Source organism: Pholcus phalangioides, unplaced genomic scaffold, assembly GCF_987345545.1.
Source record: "Pholcus phalangioides strain wild (caught in Gottingen) unplaced genomic scaffold, Ppha-v1.0 ptg000014l_1, whole genome shotgun sequence".
In the NCBI taxonomy this organism is placed as follows: domain Eukaryota; kingdom Metazoa; phylum Arthropoda; class Arachnida; order Araneae; family Pholcidae; genus Pholcus; species Pholcus phalangioides.
In genome coordinates, this window is record NW_028301607.1 from 9272597 (window position 1) to 9294718 (window position 22122).

A 22122-nucleotide genomic window follows, 5' to 3' on the forward strand; every position below is an offset into this window, starting at 1 on the left:
ATAATAACAACACAAAAATACATTTAAAAGTTCTTCAGAGCTGGGCAAATGCCCCATATGGGAAAAAAACAGTCGGGCAGCACAATGGTTTCCAATCCTCAACAATCACTTTCGGAACTTTTACTTTGGTTACCGTGGTTCCCTAACAATGCGTTTCAGACATTCATATGCCTTTACAATTATTTGCCCGTTCTTTTATGCCGCCCGAATTATGTATACTAGTTTATGCCTTTTAATGGTTTGTCATTTTTCCAATCCTCCCAGGAATTGAAGAAAACCCGGACAGCACCGGGAATGGTAGCTAGTTACTTATAAAAATGCACTTATTGAGTCACAGGTTTCACTAATTTTGAAGAACAAACAGTCCCGTGAGGGTTGCGAAGCTGATCATGTTGTTGATTTAGGGTCAGTTATCATATTTAACATTAATGCATATTGAAACTGACAACACTTCTCTCAGGTCGTCATTTTGCTTTATGATTTTACCTGGTAAACATATACTAATACTTTTAGAACGTTTATATTATTTATAATATTTTAATTCAAAATAGTATTACAATGTGGAAATCTTTCTGAATATGTATTATTTATAATATTTAGTTGAAAAAATATTTTTAAAATCGGCAAAGTTTCTTTTTCTCAATTTCTCTGACACCTATGACATAGTACGAGTAATTAACTTAAATTACAACAGATAGCAGCACCTTAAACCACAGGCGTACGCGAGCGGAAGCGCGTGAAGCAGCGTCATTCTACATTAATGATGGGCAAACTACGGTTTCCATCTGACCCGCCAGAAGTGTTCAGGTACAAAAGTGTCGATACACACAACACGATAAATTCCTGGGTTGACCATATTTCCATCATAAAAAAAAAAAACTGCTGGAGACAGAAAAACGGGATTCCTACGTGTACACAAAATATCGCCATTAATAAACGGCAAGTGAAGTCGCCAATTACAGCCAATGAAATTCACAAAGGCAAGTAAAATTGCTGAAAAATTGCCAATGTTGAGAAGTAGGAAGACTTCAACAAGACGCAATGGGTGAAAATTTGTGTAGTTCACAAAACAAAACGTATATGTTTGACAAATAATATGAGAGATTGATTATTTCATATATGAATAATTAATTATGATATAAATTAATATATATATGTTAACTATGACTGTATCATGAAAATAAATCTTTATTCTTGATTTCATACGTTCGAAACAACCTCATTGAAAATAAGAGAGAAAACGAGAAATTTTATATAAAAGTTGGGACTGAAAAATTACGGAAATGTGTTCCGTAAATTTTTTCACACTGTACATACAAGTTTCTGGCTCGCGAGCGACAGATATACCGCGTATTTAGCCCCCGCGGACTGAAAAGTGTGCGCACGACTGTTTTAATCTACATAATCATTGAATCGTTGTTGTTCTAAGGCCGGTATTACACTGTAAAAGTTCGATAAGTCTTTTTATAAAACTTGAAAAATCCAACCAATAAGCGTATTGGTTGCATTTGCTCGAATGTAACCTATGAGCTTTATTGGCTGGACTTTTTGAGTTTTATAAAAGGGATTTTATCAAACTTTTATAGTGTAATACCGGCCTAAGACACTACGTACTACGCTTGCGGAATGATGGGAATCATTTTATTAGAATGCCTATCGCTGCCCGTAGGTGAAAAGGCGAAACGGTAAATTGATCTAATTTTGTCCATGGTAGAGATCGGATATTTTTGACGACGCTTTCAAGACCGAAAATGGCCAATGATTCTGGTCCAGAATTACAGATTTTCAACCACGGAAAAAAAAAACATTTTTGTAAAAGTCCCGTGTAAAGTTCCACGGGCGCCATTTTTTTTGTTTGATTTTCAGAAAATTCCCCATAAAGCAATTCAGCGATAGGAAATTTCTCTGAACGACAATTCGTTGAAAATAATACTTCGTCATCAGTGAGTGGGTGACTGAGTAAGTCAGTGAATTTGTGAGCGAGTCGATGACGCAGCGAATGAGCTAAGTGAGTGAATGACCGACCCAGTAGCACAACGGTATAGTACAATATTTTGGACCGTATCGATATATATCGAAATGTCAGAGGAATATCAGATATCATAACTATAATATAGAACGATCTCGTCTTATATGGTGCAAATTATTTATGATGTTAATTGATCAAGTCTTTAATTTTTCAGCCGAATATGTATTTGATTCCATGTGAATAATCTCTACTTTGAAGGACAGCAACTTGGGACAGTAAATCATTTTAATATAGTTTGAAAAAAACATAGATCTATATCGTGCACCTGACAAAGATCTATATCAGATTCTCGATATAGACCTGGTATAGATCTATCAAAGAAGACATAGCTCTATACCGTGACCCTGACAAAGATATATATCAGATACACAATATGCTGATATATCAACATATCGTGTGCATTTAAATAAAAATATTGCCTTCAAACAAAAATTTGGAGAAAATTTAAAGTCGAGCGTACAATTTTTTGTTTGAATTTAAATTAAAAACATTTGAATGAATAATTTTTCGCATGAAATTTTGATTTTAATAGGATTAATTATGTTGATATATCAAAATCATTTCGTCAGTTATAATTGAATCCTTACTGTGTATGTTTTACATCGTAGATGTTGGTATTTTAGGAGGAGCGAGAACTTATTCACCGTAACTTTAATTGCCACTTTATAATTGCACATATTTTTTAATTTAAAAAAATTGCTCTTGTTTTTGTTGTGTGTTTTTCTTAAAATTAATTATTTCTTTCCTTTGATGTTTTCATTTTTTACCATACTTAGAGAATTTTAACTCTTTGGTGTTGCATATTTTTTATTCTGTATTTTTTGTTTTATTAGCATATAAATTAATAATTTTAAATAAATAATATACTACACAATACATTAAATTGTTTTTTGTGTTATATATAATTTCCTTAATTATAATATAATTTTTCAATTATCTGCCTCAAAATTATAAATATATCTCACAATTTCTATTTTGTAATTTTTGTGCATACATGAAAATGAATAAATTTAATTGAAAATAAAAGTAAAAAAAAGATTACTTGTAGATTAATGTTATAATAACAAATACTAACCAGTACTGTAGTGGTGGGTTGGTAAGATATGCGTACATGGGTTCAAACCCACCCACCTCCAGCTAATTACACTTTTTTATTTCTTCGGAAATGGTGCCATCTATCGTCCAAAATTTGAAGTATTTGAATATATCACATTCACGATATAGATCTATTTATCTCCGAGTATGCCTTTTTTAGCCAGAACGATATCGTGGCCCGATATAGATCTATATTGGAAACTGAAATTTTACGATATAGATCTATATTTTTGTGCTACTTGGGGAGTGATTTAAAGATATTAATTTACAATTTTATGATTGATACATATTACAAGATTCATTGAAAGACTGGTTATTTGTGGAGATGAAGATTACAAGGAAGAAAATTCATCACTGCCCCGACGTGGACTCAAACCCCGGTCTCTCGCTTGCCGGACGAGTGCTCTACCATCTAAGCTATGGAAGCAGATAGAATATTTCAACCTTGGAGCGTATATATATGTTGAAAGGCACCGTACATGGACGGCGTCAACAATCAACTAATAGCTCGTGAATGACATAGGCTAACCAGATGGTCACATGCATATAGAAATGTCCTCTCCACTTGTCATGTGCCTTTCAATGAATCATGTATTGGCAAGTGAATCAATTCACGAGCTATTAGTTGATTGTTGACGCCGTCTATGTACGGTGCCTTTCAACATATATTTCAACAAGGTTGAAATATTCTATCTGCTTCCATAGCTTAGATGGTAGAGCACTCATCCGGCAAGCGAGAGACCGGGGGGTTCGAGTCCCCGTGGGGGCAGTGATGAATTTTCTTCCTTGTAATCTTCATCTCCGCAAATAACCAGGCTTTCAATGAATCTTGCATTGACAAGGGGAGAGGACATTTCTATTATACATGTTATTTGACATTTATACTAGAATGACGGATATGGTCATTTTTTTTGACAGCAAAGCTTTTTCGTCATGCGATTACACCTATACGGTCAATCTCAGGTTACTGAAATTTCACGCATTTTCTCGCCTTCTTGAGACATTTGAACTCCTAGACTACAAACGTTCCACATTTTTTAGTTTAGAGATAAAACGAAGTTCTCTAAGTAGAACGACGCGTCGTTCTATATATAGGTCGTTCATTTTGACCGCTACCGTCGCGATGCTAGCGATCAAAATGACTACTAATATGGTTACAAAACTTCCCGAAATGGCAATTTTTCTTATTGGAACATAAGTATTGAAGAAAAGCTGGTCTATCGTTGTGTTTGTATTTTTCTAGTACCCATTTTGTACCGTTCAAAAGTACACTTTTGAGGAATTTCGTCGTCGGACGTCGTTCGAGTCATTTAGCATCTGTATGGATGTTGTCGAAGAACGGCATCTTCATTTCTCGCGATTTTATCCATGGCCTATACAAGGGGAGATCCGGAAATTTCGCCCCTGACATTTCACCCGTGGTACGTTTCATCCCCAGCACATTTTGCCTCCTGACACTTCACGTGCCCTGAATGTATGCGTGACCAAGTAAGGGACTGACTGTGCGAATGACAAAGTGATTGGGCGAGTGACTGTATGAGTTAGTGTGAGTGACTGTATGGGTGAGTTACATATGAGTGACCACGTGAGTGTGTGAGACCGTATGAGTAAGTGCTTGGATAGATCAAACAATTTTTCCAGAATGGTTCCACAACGTTTTCGTGCCTCAAGTTAGAGCTCATATGGCCGAAAAGCAGTTGCCGCTATGGACCAGGGCATAATTGAAAATATAAAGCGACGTTCCAGAAAAGCTTTTATCGAAGGCTTGCTTTCATCTGATGATGATGATGGTATGACCGTCAAAGAATTTTGGAAGAGATACAACATAAAGGACGCTATTTTCAATGTCGCCACTGCCTGGGCTGATCTTATATTGATCGTTTTTGTAAAATTAAATACGATATATAAATACGATATGCATTTATTACTCACTTTTAAATGATTTTATTTGCATTTTCGTCCCAAGCCCGCAGTGCAACCACGTTACTATACATATTTATTAAGAGATTTCTGTTATCCGGCTATTCGGTTATCCGTCACAGCCCTGGTCCGGACGTTGACGGTTAATCGAAGTTTTATTGTACATAAAAACCATGTGCGAGGTCAGACGTATAACGAAGAGAATCAGACTATACAATGGGTTGTATGATCCACTATTTTAAGGTGCCTAGAGGTGACCCTTATACAATATACATGTACAGACAACTTGAAACCATCGGCAAGACAAATTACTGCCACAAATAATGCAATTTCAGTTCCTTGTGTCATGGATGTTTTCGACGAGATAAATTTATTAGTTCACAATGCGATCGGCATCGAAAAGCTATCTTATGTACGTAGTTTACATTGCTCAGTATTTCGCGGCCATTCATAGCATTTTATGGGACGAACTGTGAGAGGCGATATAAGACACCTAAACAAGCTTTATTTTTTGATCACAGAATGTGTGATCGAATAGCAAAGGCGATAGAGTGTGTTTTTAGAGATTTGCGCAATAGCATTTCCCCAAAAAACAAATCCGATCCACGTCACTTAATGTGATTATATCGTGATTCGGGTTTTCTGATATCAATAACCGAAAAGAGTCCCGTTTGCAAGTATGGTGACCACACATCCTGTATGCTAAACGGGTATGGGAAAAACGGGACAACTTTGTTTTTCTTCCCCCCCCCCTCCCATAATTGGTTGCAATTTCACACTTAGTCAGTAGTATACAATGGAGTTGAAATCACGCAACAAAAATTACAATCGAAAAACCCATGTTTAGGTGTCAAACCAAAAGATTAGTGTTTGTCATAAAACAAGCCGCCATTTTGTCTAAAATTCCCGGAACAACGGTGAATGAAGGGTTTATTACAAAAATATGACGGGGAAAATGAATACATGCGGTTTTGAAACATTGTGGTTGAAAATTTATTCCGTCTTTCTAGTGCTAATAGCATGTTTGTAGCAGTACATAATGAAACTGACTACTTTTTTTGGTTATGCCTAGGGTGACCATACGTCCCGTATTTCCCGGGACAGTCCCGGTATTTTCTGTTTTTTTGGCCGTCCCGACTTTTTGGCAAAAGTGTCCCGGTTTTTCCCGTATTTTACACGAAGCCTACTTGAATTTTTATTCTCTATTAAAGTCAAAGATTGACATTATTTTTCAACTCAGAAATTATTTTATGATAATTACTACTATATATGAGAATATTAATCTCCCACATTTGCCATGGTGAACGTTTTTTTTTTTCGTGGAATACATTTTAATCCACTGCTACTTGTGGTAATGCATCATTTCCCGCCATTGTGATTTTCCGTAATCTCAACAATATTTGGCAACTTTGTTTGGTTTTGGCGTCGTTTTTGGCGATTATTGACGATGTCCCGTATTTTCCCGTATTTGGAATCCCGATGTCCCGTATTTCTCTCGAAGAAATATGGTCAGCCTAGTTATGCCGTCGTTTGATAAAATTAACTTAATTATTTAATTTATAAAACTTTACTTATAAACATGTAATGTTACCTTTCGTAATGTGAACCTTTTCGAACATGGCGTACATTAGTTTTGAATTTTAGTCACAGAAATATTTTCAAAATCGAAACATCTATAAAGTATTTTTTTTTCCAATCTTTTGATGATTATACAGTGGTACGAGCTAATTATCAAGAATTGCAACAGATGGCAGCACCATGAATCACAATCGTTCGCATAGAAGGGGTGGGTTGAAACATCCCCCCACCCCAAACCGAGATATCAGGACTACGTAGCGCGATCTTTGTGTAAAGCAGCCGGCGGCACCGCCCCCAAGGAGGAGGTCCAGGGTGATGTGTCTTAGGGAGCGATTTCTTGCCAGTGACTAATGCCCCGCAAAAAAATATGGGACAAAATTCATTCTCCTAATATTATCCGGCTCTGGGGGGGGGGGGGCATCCTTATGGCCTTCCTCTGATTCCGCGCCTGTCAAGCCATTCTTTCCAAGTTGGCTTTAAAGGGACGAAGAAGTAAGTTTCTTGAAACGAAAACAGATAGATGAGTTTCCTTTATGTGCCCATTTGGTGACTGCCACCTCACAAAAGCCTCCTAGATAGAGACTGGGGCTCCTAGGCAGTATCTGGGAGGTTTTAACCTTACGCACCTTCTTCAATCTCAGCCTATCTAAAACCTAGGTCCACGAAACTCCAGCTGTTCAGTTGTGTGTGTGGGAGGCTTGTTTAAACTTTTTAGACCACAACCATAACGTTGCATTCAGAGGCGGTTCGGGAATAATCTCTACCGGTGCGGGACCTATTTTTGGTGCCCTTGACCCCCCCCCCCCCCCTCCAATTAAAATAAACCTTCTCTTTTAATCGCCTTCTCTTTTAATCGCTTCATAGTGATGCCTTCAAAAGAACAGCGAGGTTTTATGTCATAATTTTTTTTTTTGCCCTTTATCTCAGATTTGACGCCCCTTCTAGAGTATATTTGGGGTCCCAAAGTTCATGAAACGTGAGGGAAAAGTGGGTGGGGGGGAGAGAAATGGGGCAATATGAAGGGAGATTCCCTTCATTCTTTTTATTTTTGACAGCACAAACGAAAAAGAAAGCTTTCCAGTATCTCTTGGAGGGGTAAGGAAAAGAATTCAAGTGCGTGTGTTTTATCATGACCGAAATCGGTACATACTGTATGTATATAGGTGCACTGCTCATAGATTATTTTCCTAAAAATTCACTATTACTACTCCTGAACCGTACACGTACCTCATACGTGCGGGTTCCTCCTCCTGGGCTTCCCTGAGAGCGGGGAGGGGCGAACTGCTCTAGAGAGAGCAACCACCTTAAAACCATGCTCCGCGCTTGAAACTAGTACTTAGACAGAGGGTCGAGGGTGTCGGGAGGGAGCGCTTGCTGGTGGCTTCCCCAGCGGGTGCTCCGGCCCGGCACGACCCAACCTACAAGGGTAAAGGGGCTTACATCCCGGAACGGACAGAGCCCGAGTCGTGTCTGGTCTGACAGTTAGAAGCTGATGCTTTTTGACTTCAGGGTTGAATACAGTGTCATATCATCCTATAAAAATGCTTGTCCAGTCCTTCCGTGAACTGTTTTGGTTCTTGTAGATGACCGGCGTTTTTTTTATTCCCTTAAAGCACCGAGGATTTGTAGACTTCCCTGTGATTAGCAGGTAGCCTGTGCGTTCCAGTAACATTTCCGCATACCATACAACTAATGCGGGATTTTCTTGCGTTAAAACCACAGGTGCTTGCATTTCATTCTCAGAAACTAGGGATTTTGTTGACATTTTCTTCCCGTACAAACCAGTTTTGTAGAACGTGGTAGTGTTGAAGAATGAAGAGGTTCGCCACAGGAGCAGACGGCCTACAATGGTACAAATATTCAATCGTTACACTTCACAACATAGATCGAAAAATAGATGGAAGCATTGAAATTCACGATAAACTCTACATACGTGCTGGGAGTGTTAAGTACACACGCACACTCCCGGCAGAACTCATTCGGTCGTAAATTGCACGTGTCGATGATAGACCGGAATTGTGTTCGGTTTGAAAGAAAGAGGAAAGTGGTTTCAGCCCGTCAGTATGTCTGCGAATTATTACTTTTTTCCTTTAATTCATTTTGTGCCAACGCATAAGTCATTTATAATAATTTTTCCTGGTCTTCATTTTTTAGCGATGACGGTGTGCTATGTATAGGGTGTCCCGTAAGTCCTGATGCGGCCTTCATCTCATCAACCGCAAAAAAAAAATGCTCAACAGGCGTTCAAAAATCCTTCTGTACCAGTTTTGAAAGTAAATAATACAGTGCGTCACAAAATAAAAAAAATCCAAATTTTTATACTCCCTGCCATCTAACTTTACATTGCAAAGTTGTTTTCCTGTCTCTCTCGTGTGAGGCCAACAAAAACGTTTCTGAAAGCAATATTCGATGAGGTATTTGAATTCAAAAATTGGGAAAGAAGCGGTGTTCGTTAGTTTACGCTGTTCTTCCAAACTTTTCTCTGAATTTTGAATTCAAATGTTTGAACGAATATTACACTTAGAAATATGGGATTTTTTGGGATGGCCTCGGGACAGGCAGGCAGGGCAACAACATTCTCGTTTGCGTTTTTGAGAACAGGGTGCTCATATAAAAAAATTAGATTTTTTATTTGGCGACACACTGTATTTTCACTCTCGGAACTAGTACAGAGTGATTTCTGAAGATATTTTGAGCATTTTTTAAATTGGAATCATGCCACGGTTGATGAGATAAAGGACGCATTAGGTGTTATAGGACTCCCTGTTTAACGATTTCTAGTTAATCTCATCTAATGATTCTTCTTTTCCATTTTCCGACAGCTTCTTATCCATGACGACTTGTTTCTGATAAACATCTTGAACGTCTTGGAATTCGAAGCGACGAAGAACCTGAAGAAATTGCGGCAGCCTGTTAACAAAGACAGGTAATGATAATGATGGCGCAGTAGAACCTCTCGTAACGGTCACCCGCGGGAACTTTGACCTCGGAAGACCGGACACGCAACGCTTCTCGTGAAAATTTTATCCGCGAACGGGAAGGAACGATATTCAGTAGAACCTCGTTTATATGACTTTCGCATTTATACGACATTTCTCTTTTTGTTCGCATTCACATATACATTCTAAAGTTAAAGTGTACATACATATACAGTCGAATCCCGTTACAACGAATACCATTATAGCGAAAATCTCGTTTTAACGATAACTTTCTGATTCCCCTCCGGATAAGTTTGTATAGAAGCCATGCGAAAATCTGGGATTACTTTATAACGAAATTTCGTTATAACGAAGTGATTTCTCTGGTCTCTTGGAGTTCGTTTTACCGGGTTTCGACTGTATGTTACAGTAAAAGTGATACACCAGTGGTTATATGCATAATCACCAATCATCTCAATAAAGAAAGTTTGACCAAATTTCACTTCATTTATCAGTTTCACCGGTGATTATGCATACTTCTGTGGTGTTTGGTCAGAACATGATAGCTCCAAAAAAAAAAAAGCCTTTTTGATCTAGTAGCAAGTTTTGCTAATTATAACTGAGTAGAAGTGAGAAATAAATGCACAAATACGTGCGTACGGCTAAACAGCATGCTGATGTATGATATTTGTATTTGCGTGTATGCTTTATTTTTGATTTTTAAGCGACAATGTGATGTACTTATATCTCAAAAATGTGGTTTTGGAGTTACCATGTTCTGATGAAACACCACAGAATTATTAAATACAGTTAGAAAGTCTGATAAATACGGAAAAATGTCGAACCTTTCTTCTCTACCAATTAACTATTTTTACCTGTACATGAGACGTGCGCTACACATATTTTGCAATAAACGTTGCATTAAAAAATAAGGGTGAAGAAAATATAAACATTTAAAACATTGTCAGTCTTGTAATGTTGATTTTCTCCACACGTATCAACAAACAAATCCAGCATTACCATTGGAATTCACCATCCTGTGTATCATAGCTATGTTCAGATAATTAAGTGGTTAATTGGTGATTTATTTACCAACTCGAGTATTTTGGGTTAAGTATAATCACCATTAAATATGATGAATTCTCGATTAATGCAAGAAAATTAATAAATTAGAGTTTGGAAACAAATTAAAGTTTCTCTGATTTTAATGTCTGCTATCGAGTGTGTCCGCCAACGTGAAGTGAAATACATTAAAAACCCAACTCCACCGGAACGGGGGATTAGAAACGTGGCCGCTAACGGGGGAAGTATCCGTTACGGGAGGATTTCACTGTACGTATTTTTATCAACTTCGAAACTTCAAATTTTCCCTTGTCTGGAGAGCCAATGAGCATCGATAATAATAATATGTAATCTTCATTTTCCTTTAAATCATGTTCAAAATTTTTTGACATTCCGATATTGTAACAGAAAAATACAAAACTAGTTGTCGGTTTTTTCCGTGCTCTTATATGCTTTTGGAATTTTACAGATGGACGTCTGAACCACCGGCTGTGGTGAACGCTTTTTACAGCCCCAATAAGAACGACATTGTCTTTCCCGCTGGAATTTTACAGCCACTGTTTTACAGCCAATATTTTCCGAAGTACGTTTTTCGCATAAGCTTTTTCTCCCCATGTGCGTTGATGTTTTTCCCAATATACTCGAACACACTGTACATTTCATCTCTATAAACTTAAAATGCGGCAATTTCTTCCCAAAAGGTCTCTAAACTACGGAGGAATTGGTGTGGTGATTGGACATGAGATAACCCATGGATTCGATGATAAAGGCATGTATTTAAAATTTTATCCAATGCAATTGATCGAAATTTCTTTTCCAATCTACGCATTAGTTCGATGTACAGGGTGATCAGAAAATAACTTTGCCGATATACGAGTCCCTGGCGGCCGCAAAAATAAACTAATGCGAGTAAAATTCGAGATATCGGTGTATTAGAGTATGTACTGAAGAATGGGATGAAGGAAAAAAACTTATCTCTCGCAGTTACTGTTACACCAACAAAATTTCGAAATATTTATGTTGCAAACCTCACTTTTATGTATTACAAAGTGCGGTTTGCTATTTAATAATTTATAATAATATCTAATTTTTTTAAGCACAGTAAAAAAAACATGAATGGCGTTAGAACAGTACCATAATCGCCGGCGCAAACAAAAATTATCTCGCCAAGTGGTTGGTGCTCTAACCACTGTATAGAGGAGGTTTTTGTTTCTCATTTCATTCTTGAGAACATACTCTCAACACACCTATAGCATTAGTTGATTTTTGCTGCCTCCAGGGGCGCATATATAGGCAAAGTCATTTTATGACCACCCTGTATATATATATATATATATATATATATATATATATAAATTCATATAAAATATGTGAACTGTTACACACACCCACAGGCAGACAGTTCGATAAGGACGGCAACCTTCAGCAATGGTGGAACAACGTCACCATAAGCAAATTCCGAGATCGTGCCCAGTGCATCATAGACCAGTATTCGAGTTACGTTCTGGATGACATCGGATTAAACGTCAGTAATTCTATTTTGGTCATTATTGTGTCTTGTTTACGTGCGTTTTGCGATTGTATCATTGAAGTTTCAATGTGTTTTTTGTTTCAGGTCAATGGTAAAATGACACAGGGAGAAAACATCGCGGACAACGGAGGTCTTAAGCAGTCTTACAGGGTTTACATCACGTTTTTCTCGTTACCACTATGGAAATTCCTAATATCATTAGCTTGAAATGGCATTATTTTGACGAGAAATAATTTATGTGTCGTCATTTTTTCAGGCTTATAAGAAATGGGTATCAAAATATGGAACCGAACCTCTTTTGCCAGGACTGAACCTGACGCATGACCAGCTCTTTTTCCTCAACTACGCCCAGGTAGTCGAACGTAACCCTCTCACTTTTAAATTTTGCTTCCATATGAACATGCAATATATCAGACCAGACTGGAGTCAAATTGTTCGCCTAGTGCCCAGCCCTAAGGGCTGGTGATGGGATTGCAAACGCGGGCTCCGACAAACCTATGAAGAAGAAAAGAATACACTTGTTTTGGAAATCTACAGTAAAACCCCTCTTTTATGGCCAAATAATACTTTCCCCGTGCATAACAAAATTATGCTTTTCAAACCCCTGATTAACGGTCACCCTTCTTTTACGGAGGATTTTTTTTTCCCGCCGGTGTCCGCAAAAGAGAGGTTTTACTGTATTATGCTTACTCGTTGAATTTTTTTTATATAACTTTAATATCCATTTAACAGTAAAACCCCTCTTAACGGACACCCGTCAGATGTGGTAACCCCCTCTTTTACGGAAGATTTTTTTCGTCCCACCAGTGTCCGCAAAAGAGAGGTTTAAGTGTAATTTGCTATCTGGAACTGTTTCGTGAAAATTATGTACAGGGTGTCCCGTACACAGTTTAAAAATTCACAAAATTACTGGAATCCTTAAATTTGAATGCAATATTTGAAAAACGTTATTTTTCACGTAAAGTGACGTTTGCTGTTTTTTGATATAGAAAATAATTTATAGTTCAATATAGTAAAGTTTAATAAATGAAGTTTTTTAAGTAGAATAATTTGGTTCAAATCAATTCATAGGAAAAAATTATTATTTTTTTTCGACAGAGGGCAATGCACGGAAACAAATCATTTTGCGATTGGACCCACACCTTCCTTCAATATCTTCTACTCCCGAAACGTTCGTAAATCTTCAGCCAGTGATTCGTAGCGGAGGTGAGGTAAAAAACTGCATCATGGCGCTATATCTACCAATGTCCACATCACAATGAGAACCTTATGTAAGCGCCAGTAACAGGAAAATTGCGGCCCGAGTGGCGCGGTGGTTAGACGCTCGTCTTCCACCATGTGACTATGTCACTATGTCACGTCTTCCACTATGGAACCTATATAACAAGTTCTTTTCCGTGGCGAACCTAAATCGACAAATTGCCGTAGGGTTATATGACCGGAATTGGTGGTCGTTGAAGTAGAAAAAACAGGAAAGGGCACACAGAAATGAGCGGTGAATCGTACATCCTGCACTTTGTAGGACTTTGATTTGCATATTTCCAGTGATTTGCTTTCTCGCAGCGTCCTCTACTTACAAAAAACTAAAGTAAATTTATTTGTGTGACATAAATATTCCTTTTCGTGAGAATAACTTTTTCTGAAATCGCATTCAAACATATCAATTTCTTGAGTTTTTATGAAATTTAAAATATATTGACGAACTTATAGAACACCCTGTACATAACGTAAACCCTAAATGTCAATAACTTAATTTATCTGATCTGTAGATCAGATAGTTTATATTATTTACAGACATCAGTAATAAAGCATTCAAATGTTTACCAGAAAACATTATTACTTATTTGACAAATATATGTAATAATTGCAATCACCTCTAATTTTTCCCCATCATCTTGGAAACACTCTATAATTAAAACAATACATAAAACAGTAACAGATCCTCTAGTTGCTCAAAACTTCAGACCCATCTGTCTATTGAGCAACTGCAGTAAACTGTTTGAAAGAATTATTGCGTCAAGACTGTCTCAATATATGCTTGACAACAACATAATTAGAGCTGGGCAACATGGTTTTAGACCTGAGCATTCATGTGTGACTCAGTTATTAAGAGTCACTGAATTTATAACTGATGCCTTCAACTATTTTGATTTTGTTGCGGCGGCCTTCTGGGACATATCAAAGGCATTCGACAAGTGTGATTATGCAACCCTGCTTGAAAAATTAATTGACATGAACTTTCCACCTCGCATGATTATTTTGTTTTACAGATACTTACTCGGAAGATCATTTCAGGTTAAAATAAATGCCTCTTTTTCATCAACAAAATCTATAAGAGCATCTGTGCCACAGGGTAGCGTGTTGGGGCCCCATCGGTTCTTGATATGTATTAATAATATTCCGGGACCTCAAAATTTAATAATATCCCTTTTCGCTGACGATTGTGCTGTACTTTGCAGTAGTAGAGATGCTAATCAAGCCTTTAATAAACTACAAGACACAATTTATGAAATCGAGGATTGGTGTGAAGAATCAGCTATTCAGCTAAATTTTGAAAAGTGTAAATTCACATGGTTTATAAGGAGACGTAAATTGCCAAATGGGACGTCTACATATAGGTAATCAAGTTTTAAGGCCAGAAAGACAAATCAAATACCTTGGTTGCATATTGAACAAAAACTTATCATTCACTAATCACATTTATCATGTCGGGAACAAAACTAACAGAGTTTTGGGAATGTTAAACCGAATTACTTTCCCCCAGGCTAAACTCACGTTAAAAAATAAAGTAATCCTCTACAAATTACCTTATACCTTCTCTATATTACCTTCTCTACTTACCTTATCCCAAAATTCTACAATACATTACCACCAGAAATCACTCACAATACTAATTTATCATCCTTTAAAAAGTGTGTCAAGCAATACATATTCTCACTAGATGGTATAGAAAATTTGTTTTAATGTTTTTTTTCACTTGCTCATATAATCCTTAAATAACGTAACAGTTTAATTTAACTACATGCTGCATCTAGTCGTTTTTGCTTTCATTCCAACATCTAAAAAAAATTATATTTTTAGTTGCAGCATGTAGAACTGTTTTTTAAATTGCACTCCTCTGTTGCCATTAACTTTTATTTTAATTTGAATAATTTTGATTTTTTTTTTAGTTGACTATTCTGTTTTCCATACTAATCTTTACTAGCATTTACCAGAATGGGTCATTTTTTGATTGACTCCTTGGTAAATTTTTTCTTTTTGTACTGTTATATGATAACAATAAATTTGATTTATATATAAAAAAAAAAAAAAAAAAAAAAAAAAAATCAATTTTAAGACCAACAATGCTATATGCGTCCCCAGCGTGGGTCCAGGCTTGCAAAACAAACATAAAAAAACTACAAGTTACTCAAAACAAGATCCTGAGGAGATTTGTAGGTGTACCCTGGTATGTAAGAGGAGTTAATATAAGAAATGATTCGAACATTCCGCATATATTTACATACATTAAACAATTAAATACAGAACAATTCGACAGAATGCTAAATTTTGATTTTGTACACCTCGAAGAAATAGTGAATTACGACATAGGGATCCTAAGGAAATATAGGAGGCCTAGACAGATAATGCACTTGGACTGGGAGCTACTTTAAGGCAACATAAGTTATTTCTCAGGAAGGAGAAATATTGTAAATATAGTACATAAGTGAGCGTGTACTTTTCATCTCTGTAATTTGTAAAATTAAGGAGCCAGCAATTGCACACAATTGTATTTTGTGTCCTGATAGAACTTTATCTGCATTTATCCATATTTAGTCGCATTTATTTTGTTTTTCCTAACCGCATTTAATCACCTTATTGATGGAACTGTGAGAGAAGGAAAAAAAAGTGAGAGTTGGACTTTCTACTTGGACATTTTTAGGACATCATAGAATTTTTGATTGTATGGGGAAATTTTTTCTGAAGGCACTGCACTGAATACTTGAACAGAACTTTCATGTATGCTTTGTGAATTTTGATGACAAAAATTGAAGGTTTTTTTTTCGTCACGACACCCATGTGATGTTTTTCCCCTTTCTCACCCAGAACAGATGTTATGATCGAATGTACCTTCTCCCTTGTGATGTTTTGTGGTGGCACTGTGTACGTTGTGGCGGCATTGAGTGTGAGTAGACAGACAGACCATGACCGATTGGACTTTTTGAAATCAAGCACTAACACAAACATGCACAACATAATTCTTTACACAAACAATATATACTCTTCCCTTTCTTCATAGGCCTTCATGACCAGCTCGTATGCTGACAGGCGGCCCATAGGGCTGGGAATCAGCCAAAATTTAATTCTGGTCTGGTCTGGTATTTACAGACATGAACTTAAAAAGCATTACAGTAAGATTTTGGACATTCGAAAAAAAATGAGAGAAAACTTAAGATTACTAGAAAATAAATATTTCTCTCGATTTTTACTGTTCCAAATGCAGTTGAAAATGGTCTCTATATCTTATCTTCACAGATATGGTGCGGATCCAATCGCCCGGAGGATGCTCTCAGTAAGGCAAGAACATCAGTCCACAGCCCAGGACCCATAAGGTGGGTGATCACGATTGATTTTATGCCGTAATATTAGTTCAATAACACAAATCCCTTTTCATTGATCTAGTCATTGAATGTATGGAGTCATATTTTTTTGATACATCGCGTGAACTCCTCACATAATGCTTTGAGAATTTCTTACTGCGTGCGGCGTTGAATTTGAAATTGCTCATTTGCATTTACTGAACATTCTTACTTCTCATAGAGGTGAATTGAGAGGGACATGATCTATCCGGCCCGTTTGAACGGTTAGCCTCGGATAATTATTATCGTTTGGGGATTTAATCACTCCCTTTGATTCATTAGAATACACAACTTACGTCCTTTGCATTGAACTCTCTACACTTTGGGTGCACAACCCAACTGGATGAATTCGGTCCACCAAAGGCTCCCATCCGAAAGGAGTTACGATAGAAAAGTATTACCGCACACAACGAAATAAATACCTGCACTGACCAAATTCCCTTCATGGAGATGCAGGAAATCGAGTTCCATATGGGATATATCGCCGATTACAACAGCAAAAAAATAGTCAAACACAAGTATAGTTCTCATGTATGTACAGCGAAAACACTGTCAAATGCATTTAAAGGTGTGAATTATATCCAAAAAAAATTATCAGAAGCAAGTAAAAATGTCATTAAGTTAAAAAAAATGTCAAAACCAAGTAAAGGTTCCAAGTATTGACGAAGACGTCAAATGCTAGTGAAGTTGCTCATTATACCCTAAAAAAAATTCAAAAAAACATGTAAAAATGTATTTGCTTTTGATACTTTAAATCTTTACGAAAATATATATTTGAAATTTGTTGTAATACAAAAAATATTTGGAATTTTCCGGTAGTGATTCAAAACATGATTTTTCTTTGCAGGGTCCTGGGCCCATTATCAAACTCCTACGACTTCGCCAAAGCCTACAGCTGTTCAGTGAGCAGTCGAATGAATCCAAGACATAAGTGCTCTGTATGGTGAAAAAATGAAATTATGTTCAGTAATCACCTACGCCACTGTAATTACAAAAATGACTCGTACTATATAATGCACCACTTGTCAGGATTTCGATTCATTCTTTTCTTTTGATATCGACTTCTTTTTTACATTGTATTATCGGGAGGAAATCATACGATGAGGGACGTGTTCGTTCTGGAAGACGTTATAAAAGACTGTATTTGACAGCCAGTGAATCAAAACGTGATAAGACCGAGAACTCTGAACAATTTTTTGGACTGATTGATGACTTTCATTGAAAGATTCAGACGATCAAAGACAACGGACCACACCAGGGAATATTGGTTGTATGTTAATAATGTCAAGAGAAAAAAAGATTGTGCACAGAATGGATATATTTTGATAAGTGTATGGGAAATTAACAATGGATTCAGACAGAAAATCCGGTGAGAAAAAAAAATGTTTACTTCAATTCAACTTCTTAACTCCTATTTTCCTAAGACATATCGAGTGGGAAGTAAAAGCCATGGTCAAAACCGGAGAAACATCTGTAATTAATAGGACAAAGCAATACCAATAACCTTCAGAGATCAATGTAAGAGATCAAACATGTCAATTGTACATAGACATCCCAGACTAGCTGCAACCATGAGGGTGTCCCGTAAATCACAGGCCCGTTTGAAAAATGAATTTAAAAATAGAACGGGAAACACGATAGAAATGCGCGGTTTGCTGTATTGTACAGGTATTGAAATTCGTAATAAGCTTAAAAATTCATAAACAATTTTAAAGGAATTGGTATATGTGAATTCGGTATGCAAAACAAGTATTCTTACGAAGGAGGTACATTTTATTTTTGATGCAGAAAACAATTAAGTTCAAATTTTTATCGATAGGGTATTCTCCACGGAAACAGAACGCTGGAAATATGCGAGAATCGGTGTCCTTCCTCTAAAACGGGCATCTTCGTTCCGTTGCTCGGGAGCACCACGGTGCTCTCTGAAGCATCCAGAGTGTTCGATGCTCGTGTCCCGATTTCGTGCTCGCGAGCGCCTGATTAACGTTCTAATGAACCACCTCGTACAAACTTCATTCAAGGACTGAAATAATCCTGATTTTCATGCTTTCATATGCCGAACTTGCCACGTAAGGTTGCTGCTCTTTTGATGATGGATACGGGCAGTAGTGCTCGTGACCAGAAAAATGGGTGAAGCCCTCTGCTCTAAAATGCAAGGTGTGCCACTAACAGCTCGTTTCTGAATTTTCCTATTATTGTGCGCTTGTATAGATTTTCATTGTGATGTTGACATTATTGAATAAAGTGCTATTGGTGAAGTAGTTCTACCTCACAATTAAAGGGTCCCAAGGTGACGGCTTCAAAAAGTTATGGAAAAATTGCTACTGATTTGACTCATTTAAATTCGCATAAAAAATTCAAAAAACGATCCGCCGGAATTATTATTGGTCACTCAAAAAAATGCAAACATTAGTATTTCGAACGCCAAAATAGGCCAAGAATGAATTTAGAAATCCTGTCACCATAGAGCAGAGGTTCTTAACCTTTTACAGCCGCGACAAATGGGACTGTTTATGTCTTGAAATTGGTGAAACCAGTGATGCAAGTAAGTGCATTTCTAACAGGACTATAAGTGGGTTTGTACGACTCATCTAGGAAACCCTCTGCGAATCAAGTTTGGGTCGTCACCGACAGCTCAAGAATCCCTAGCTGTAAGTGTATTTGTGCGACCAATCTCGGAAGCCCCCGTGAATCATGTTTGAATTGGGTCCCATAGCTCGAATCTCTGGCTGTTAGTGGAATTGTACGACCCTTCTTGGAAGCCTCTGCGAATCAAGTTTGGTTCGTAGCACATAGCTCAAGAGTCGCTAGCTGTAAATGTATTATTGTGCGGCACATCTGGGAAGCCCGTGGGAATCAAGTTTGAATCGGCATTCATAAAGCAATAGCCTCTTTCTGTTAGTTGATCTAAACGACTCATCTCGGAAGCCCCGACGACCCATAGGTTAAGAATCCCTACCCTACAGTGTTAGAGTGACGTCATTCAAACAACACATGATCAAGTATAGCAAAGATAATATAAAGAGAAATAACTAGTTTGTAGAAACTGGTGGAAAGAAAGTGAAAGGAAGTTTATTATTTATAGGCATCACCAAAAATCGATTAGTAGCCGACTGTTATCATTTTTAATAACTTTATGCGGCTTTAATAATTGCATTCCGACGCAAATTTTTGTGCTTCTATGTGTTGCTGGGGGAGATTAATGTACGTACTTATATTATCCCATAATTTTTTGAGGACGACACATTGTTTCCTTGTCAGCCACAAATCAACGGCTTTACGAACGTTTCGGGCACAGAAGAGATTGAAGAAAGGGTTCAGGTTCAGTCACCAATGATTTGCTTCTGTGCAGTGCTCTCTATAGATAAAAATTTCAACCTTATTTCTGAAACAAAAAATCTCCCCTTCGTGAGAATAACTTTTTTGCAAACCACATCCAAATTTCTTCAATTTTTTGTGAATTTTTCAAATATTTAGACAGTAATATGATATCATGTACTTGTGAAAACAGTAAATTTTCAGTCAAAATTACAAAATTAGTTGAATTTTTGAAACAGATGACGCTAAAAAACTGAGATACAATACACTTGAATCCCGTTTAACGAATACCGTTGTAGTGAAAATCTCGTTTTAACGAACACTTTTCTAATATCCAGATAAGTTTACATAGAAACAATTAAAAAACCTGCAATAAACTTATAACGAAATTTCCTTATAAGGAAGTGATTTCTCCGGACTCTTGGAGTTCATTATAACGGTATTTGACTGCAGTTTCTGAAAATCTACCATTTACTGCAACAACATCGTGTGGTCTCGGAACAAAAGCAGCGATTTCGAAATTAGTTAAAAAGTCTGTTAACAGGTGGCGCTGCAGTCGGATTTCAGATACGGTACGTTCAAAATCGCCGCTGAGATGCTGCTTCCTAGGGTCTCTGCGAATTCTGTTCTGAGACTTTATGCGATGTTGCTGAAAAATTGTGAATATTTTGATAATATCCTATTTTAGGTTTGTTTGTTTTTTTTTCGACTGTAGCGTCATCTTCTGCAGAAATCTGTAACTAATTTTGAAATTTCGTATGATTAACAATTGACAGTTTTCACAACCACAATCAAGCAAACGGTGCGTTTCTATCGCCTCTTCCAGTTTTTTTTCCTCTCCGTTTACCGAACGTGGCCGTGAATTTTTGGACACCCTGTACCATGCTCTAACAGTTCAAATAATATGGTTTAACCACAAGAAATTGATTGGCATTTGCCCAAATATTAACACTAACTAAACCCCCCCTTCAACATCTACAGCCAATGGAAATTAATACAATTTGTGTTTCATGACCGTGTGGCTGGAACTTCCCACATGTAAAAGATTTTATTCGAAAAAGTATTCTTAAGTGTGTGCTTGATATCATGTAAAATAATAATTATAATGTTTTCCGAATGTTCAAAATACGGAAATATATATGTAAATTGTATATTTGTTATCGTTTGATCTCCTCGTGTATTGTGTATAGCGTATTTCTATTGTTAAAAATAAAGGTCATATCAAAAAGATCCTGTCCGATGTTGATGCAAATCTAGTCTTTTCATCGTTGCAGTGTCATAGTAGTTTCATGATTATGTTCGATCACTTCGAACAAACTATGCTGCATCAGTATTATAATCGGCAGCAGCTATTTGTCGAATTCATGGAAATGCAGCTTCAAGCCTCTCTCTTAGAATAGCATTAGAGTTATTTATACTCGTGCGTCAAAGTCCCGTTATGAGGCAGATTCATAGGAAACGATGACGCAGATAGGAATTACAGAGAGACTAAACCATACATGCCCCAATGTAGAACAAATGCAGCCCGTCACCTGAAGACTAATTTTGTAAAAAACTAAAAAAATAACCGGCATATTTACAGTTTACTAGAAGGAACCCACAGCATATTCACAGAGCCCTTAAGCGGCGCTGGATGCAGTTTCACATCACTTGAGTTAGCCGTTGCGCGGCTTGTAAGTGGCCCGCAGAACTTTTATATGTTGAGTTACTTTCCTAGGTGTAGTGAATATGATTCACCAAATGGGGTTCCCCTAATTAAGCATTTATTCTCTCCGAAAAATTTACAGGTCTCCACACACTTACAGATCAATTAACTGACCCACGCCACATTTACATAGAATTTAAGGGACCCGCGGCACATTTACAGATCACTTAGGTGACCTCTGATATATTTATAGGTCATTTAAGTGGCCCTCGGTGTAGTTCCACATCTCTTAAGTTACCCGAGGCACAACTCCACATCACTGAAATCACCCAAGCACCGCCCCAGATCATTTAAGTAATTAGCGGTGCAATTCAGGAGTGCTTAAGAGGTCTACAGTGCAGTTCCAC

At 37.1% G+C, this 22122-nt stretch overlaps 1 protein-coding gene across 1 annotated transcript in view; it reads left to right on the forward strand.

Moving 5' to 3' along the window:
• Positions 1-21300, forward strand: part of LOC149078101 (neprilysin-1-like) — a 180612-nt gene extending 159312 nt beyond the window's left edge. The window contains exons 13-20 of the mRNA XM_089241696.1: positions 9445-9548; positions 11072-11185; positions 11304-11375; positions 12001-12127; positions 12218-12283; positions 12390-12485; positions 16649-16725; positions 17600-21300. Of these exons, the coding sequence (XP_089097822.1) occupies positions 9445-9548; positions 11072-11185; positions 11304-11375; positions 12001-12127; positions 12218-12283; positions 12390-12485; positions 16649-16725; positions 17600-17699 (756 nt within the window). The 3' untranslated portion in view covers positions 17700-21300. The remainder of the gene's footprint in view (positions 1-9444; positions 9549-11071; positions 11186-11303; positions 11376-12000; positions 12128-12217; positions 12284-12389; positions 12486-16648; positions 16726-17599) is intronic.
• Positions 21301-22122: the final 822 nt, after the last annotated feature.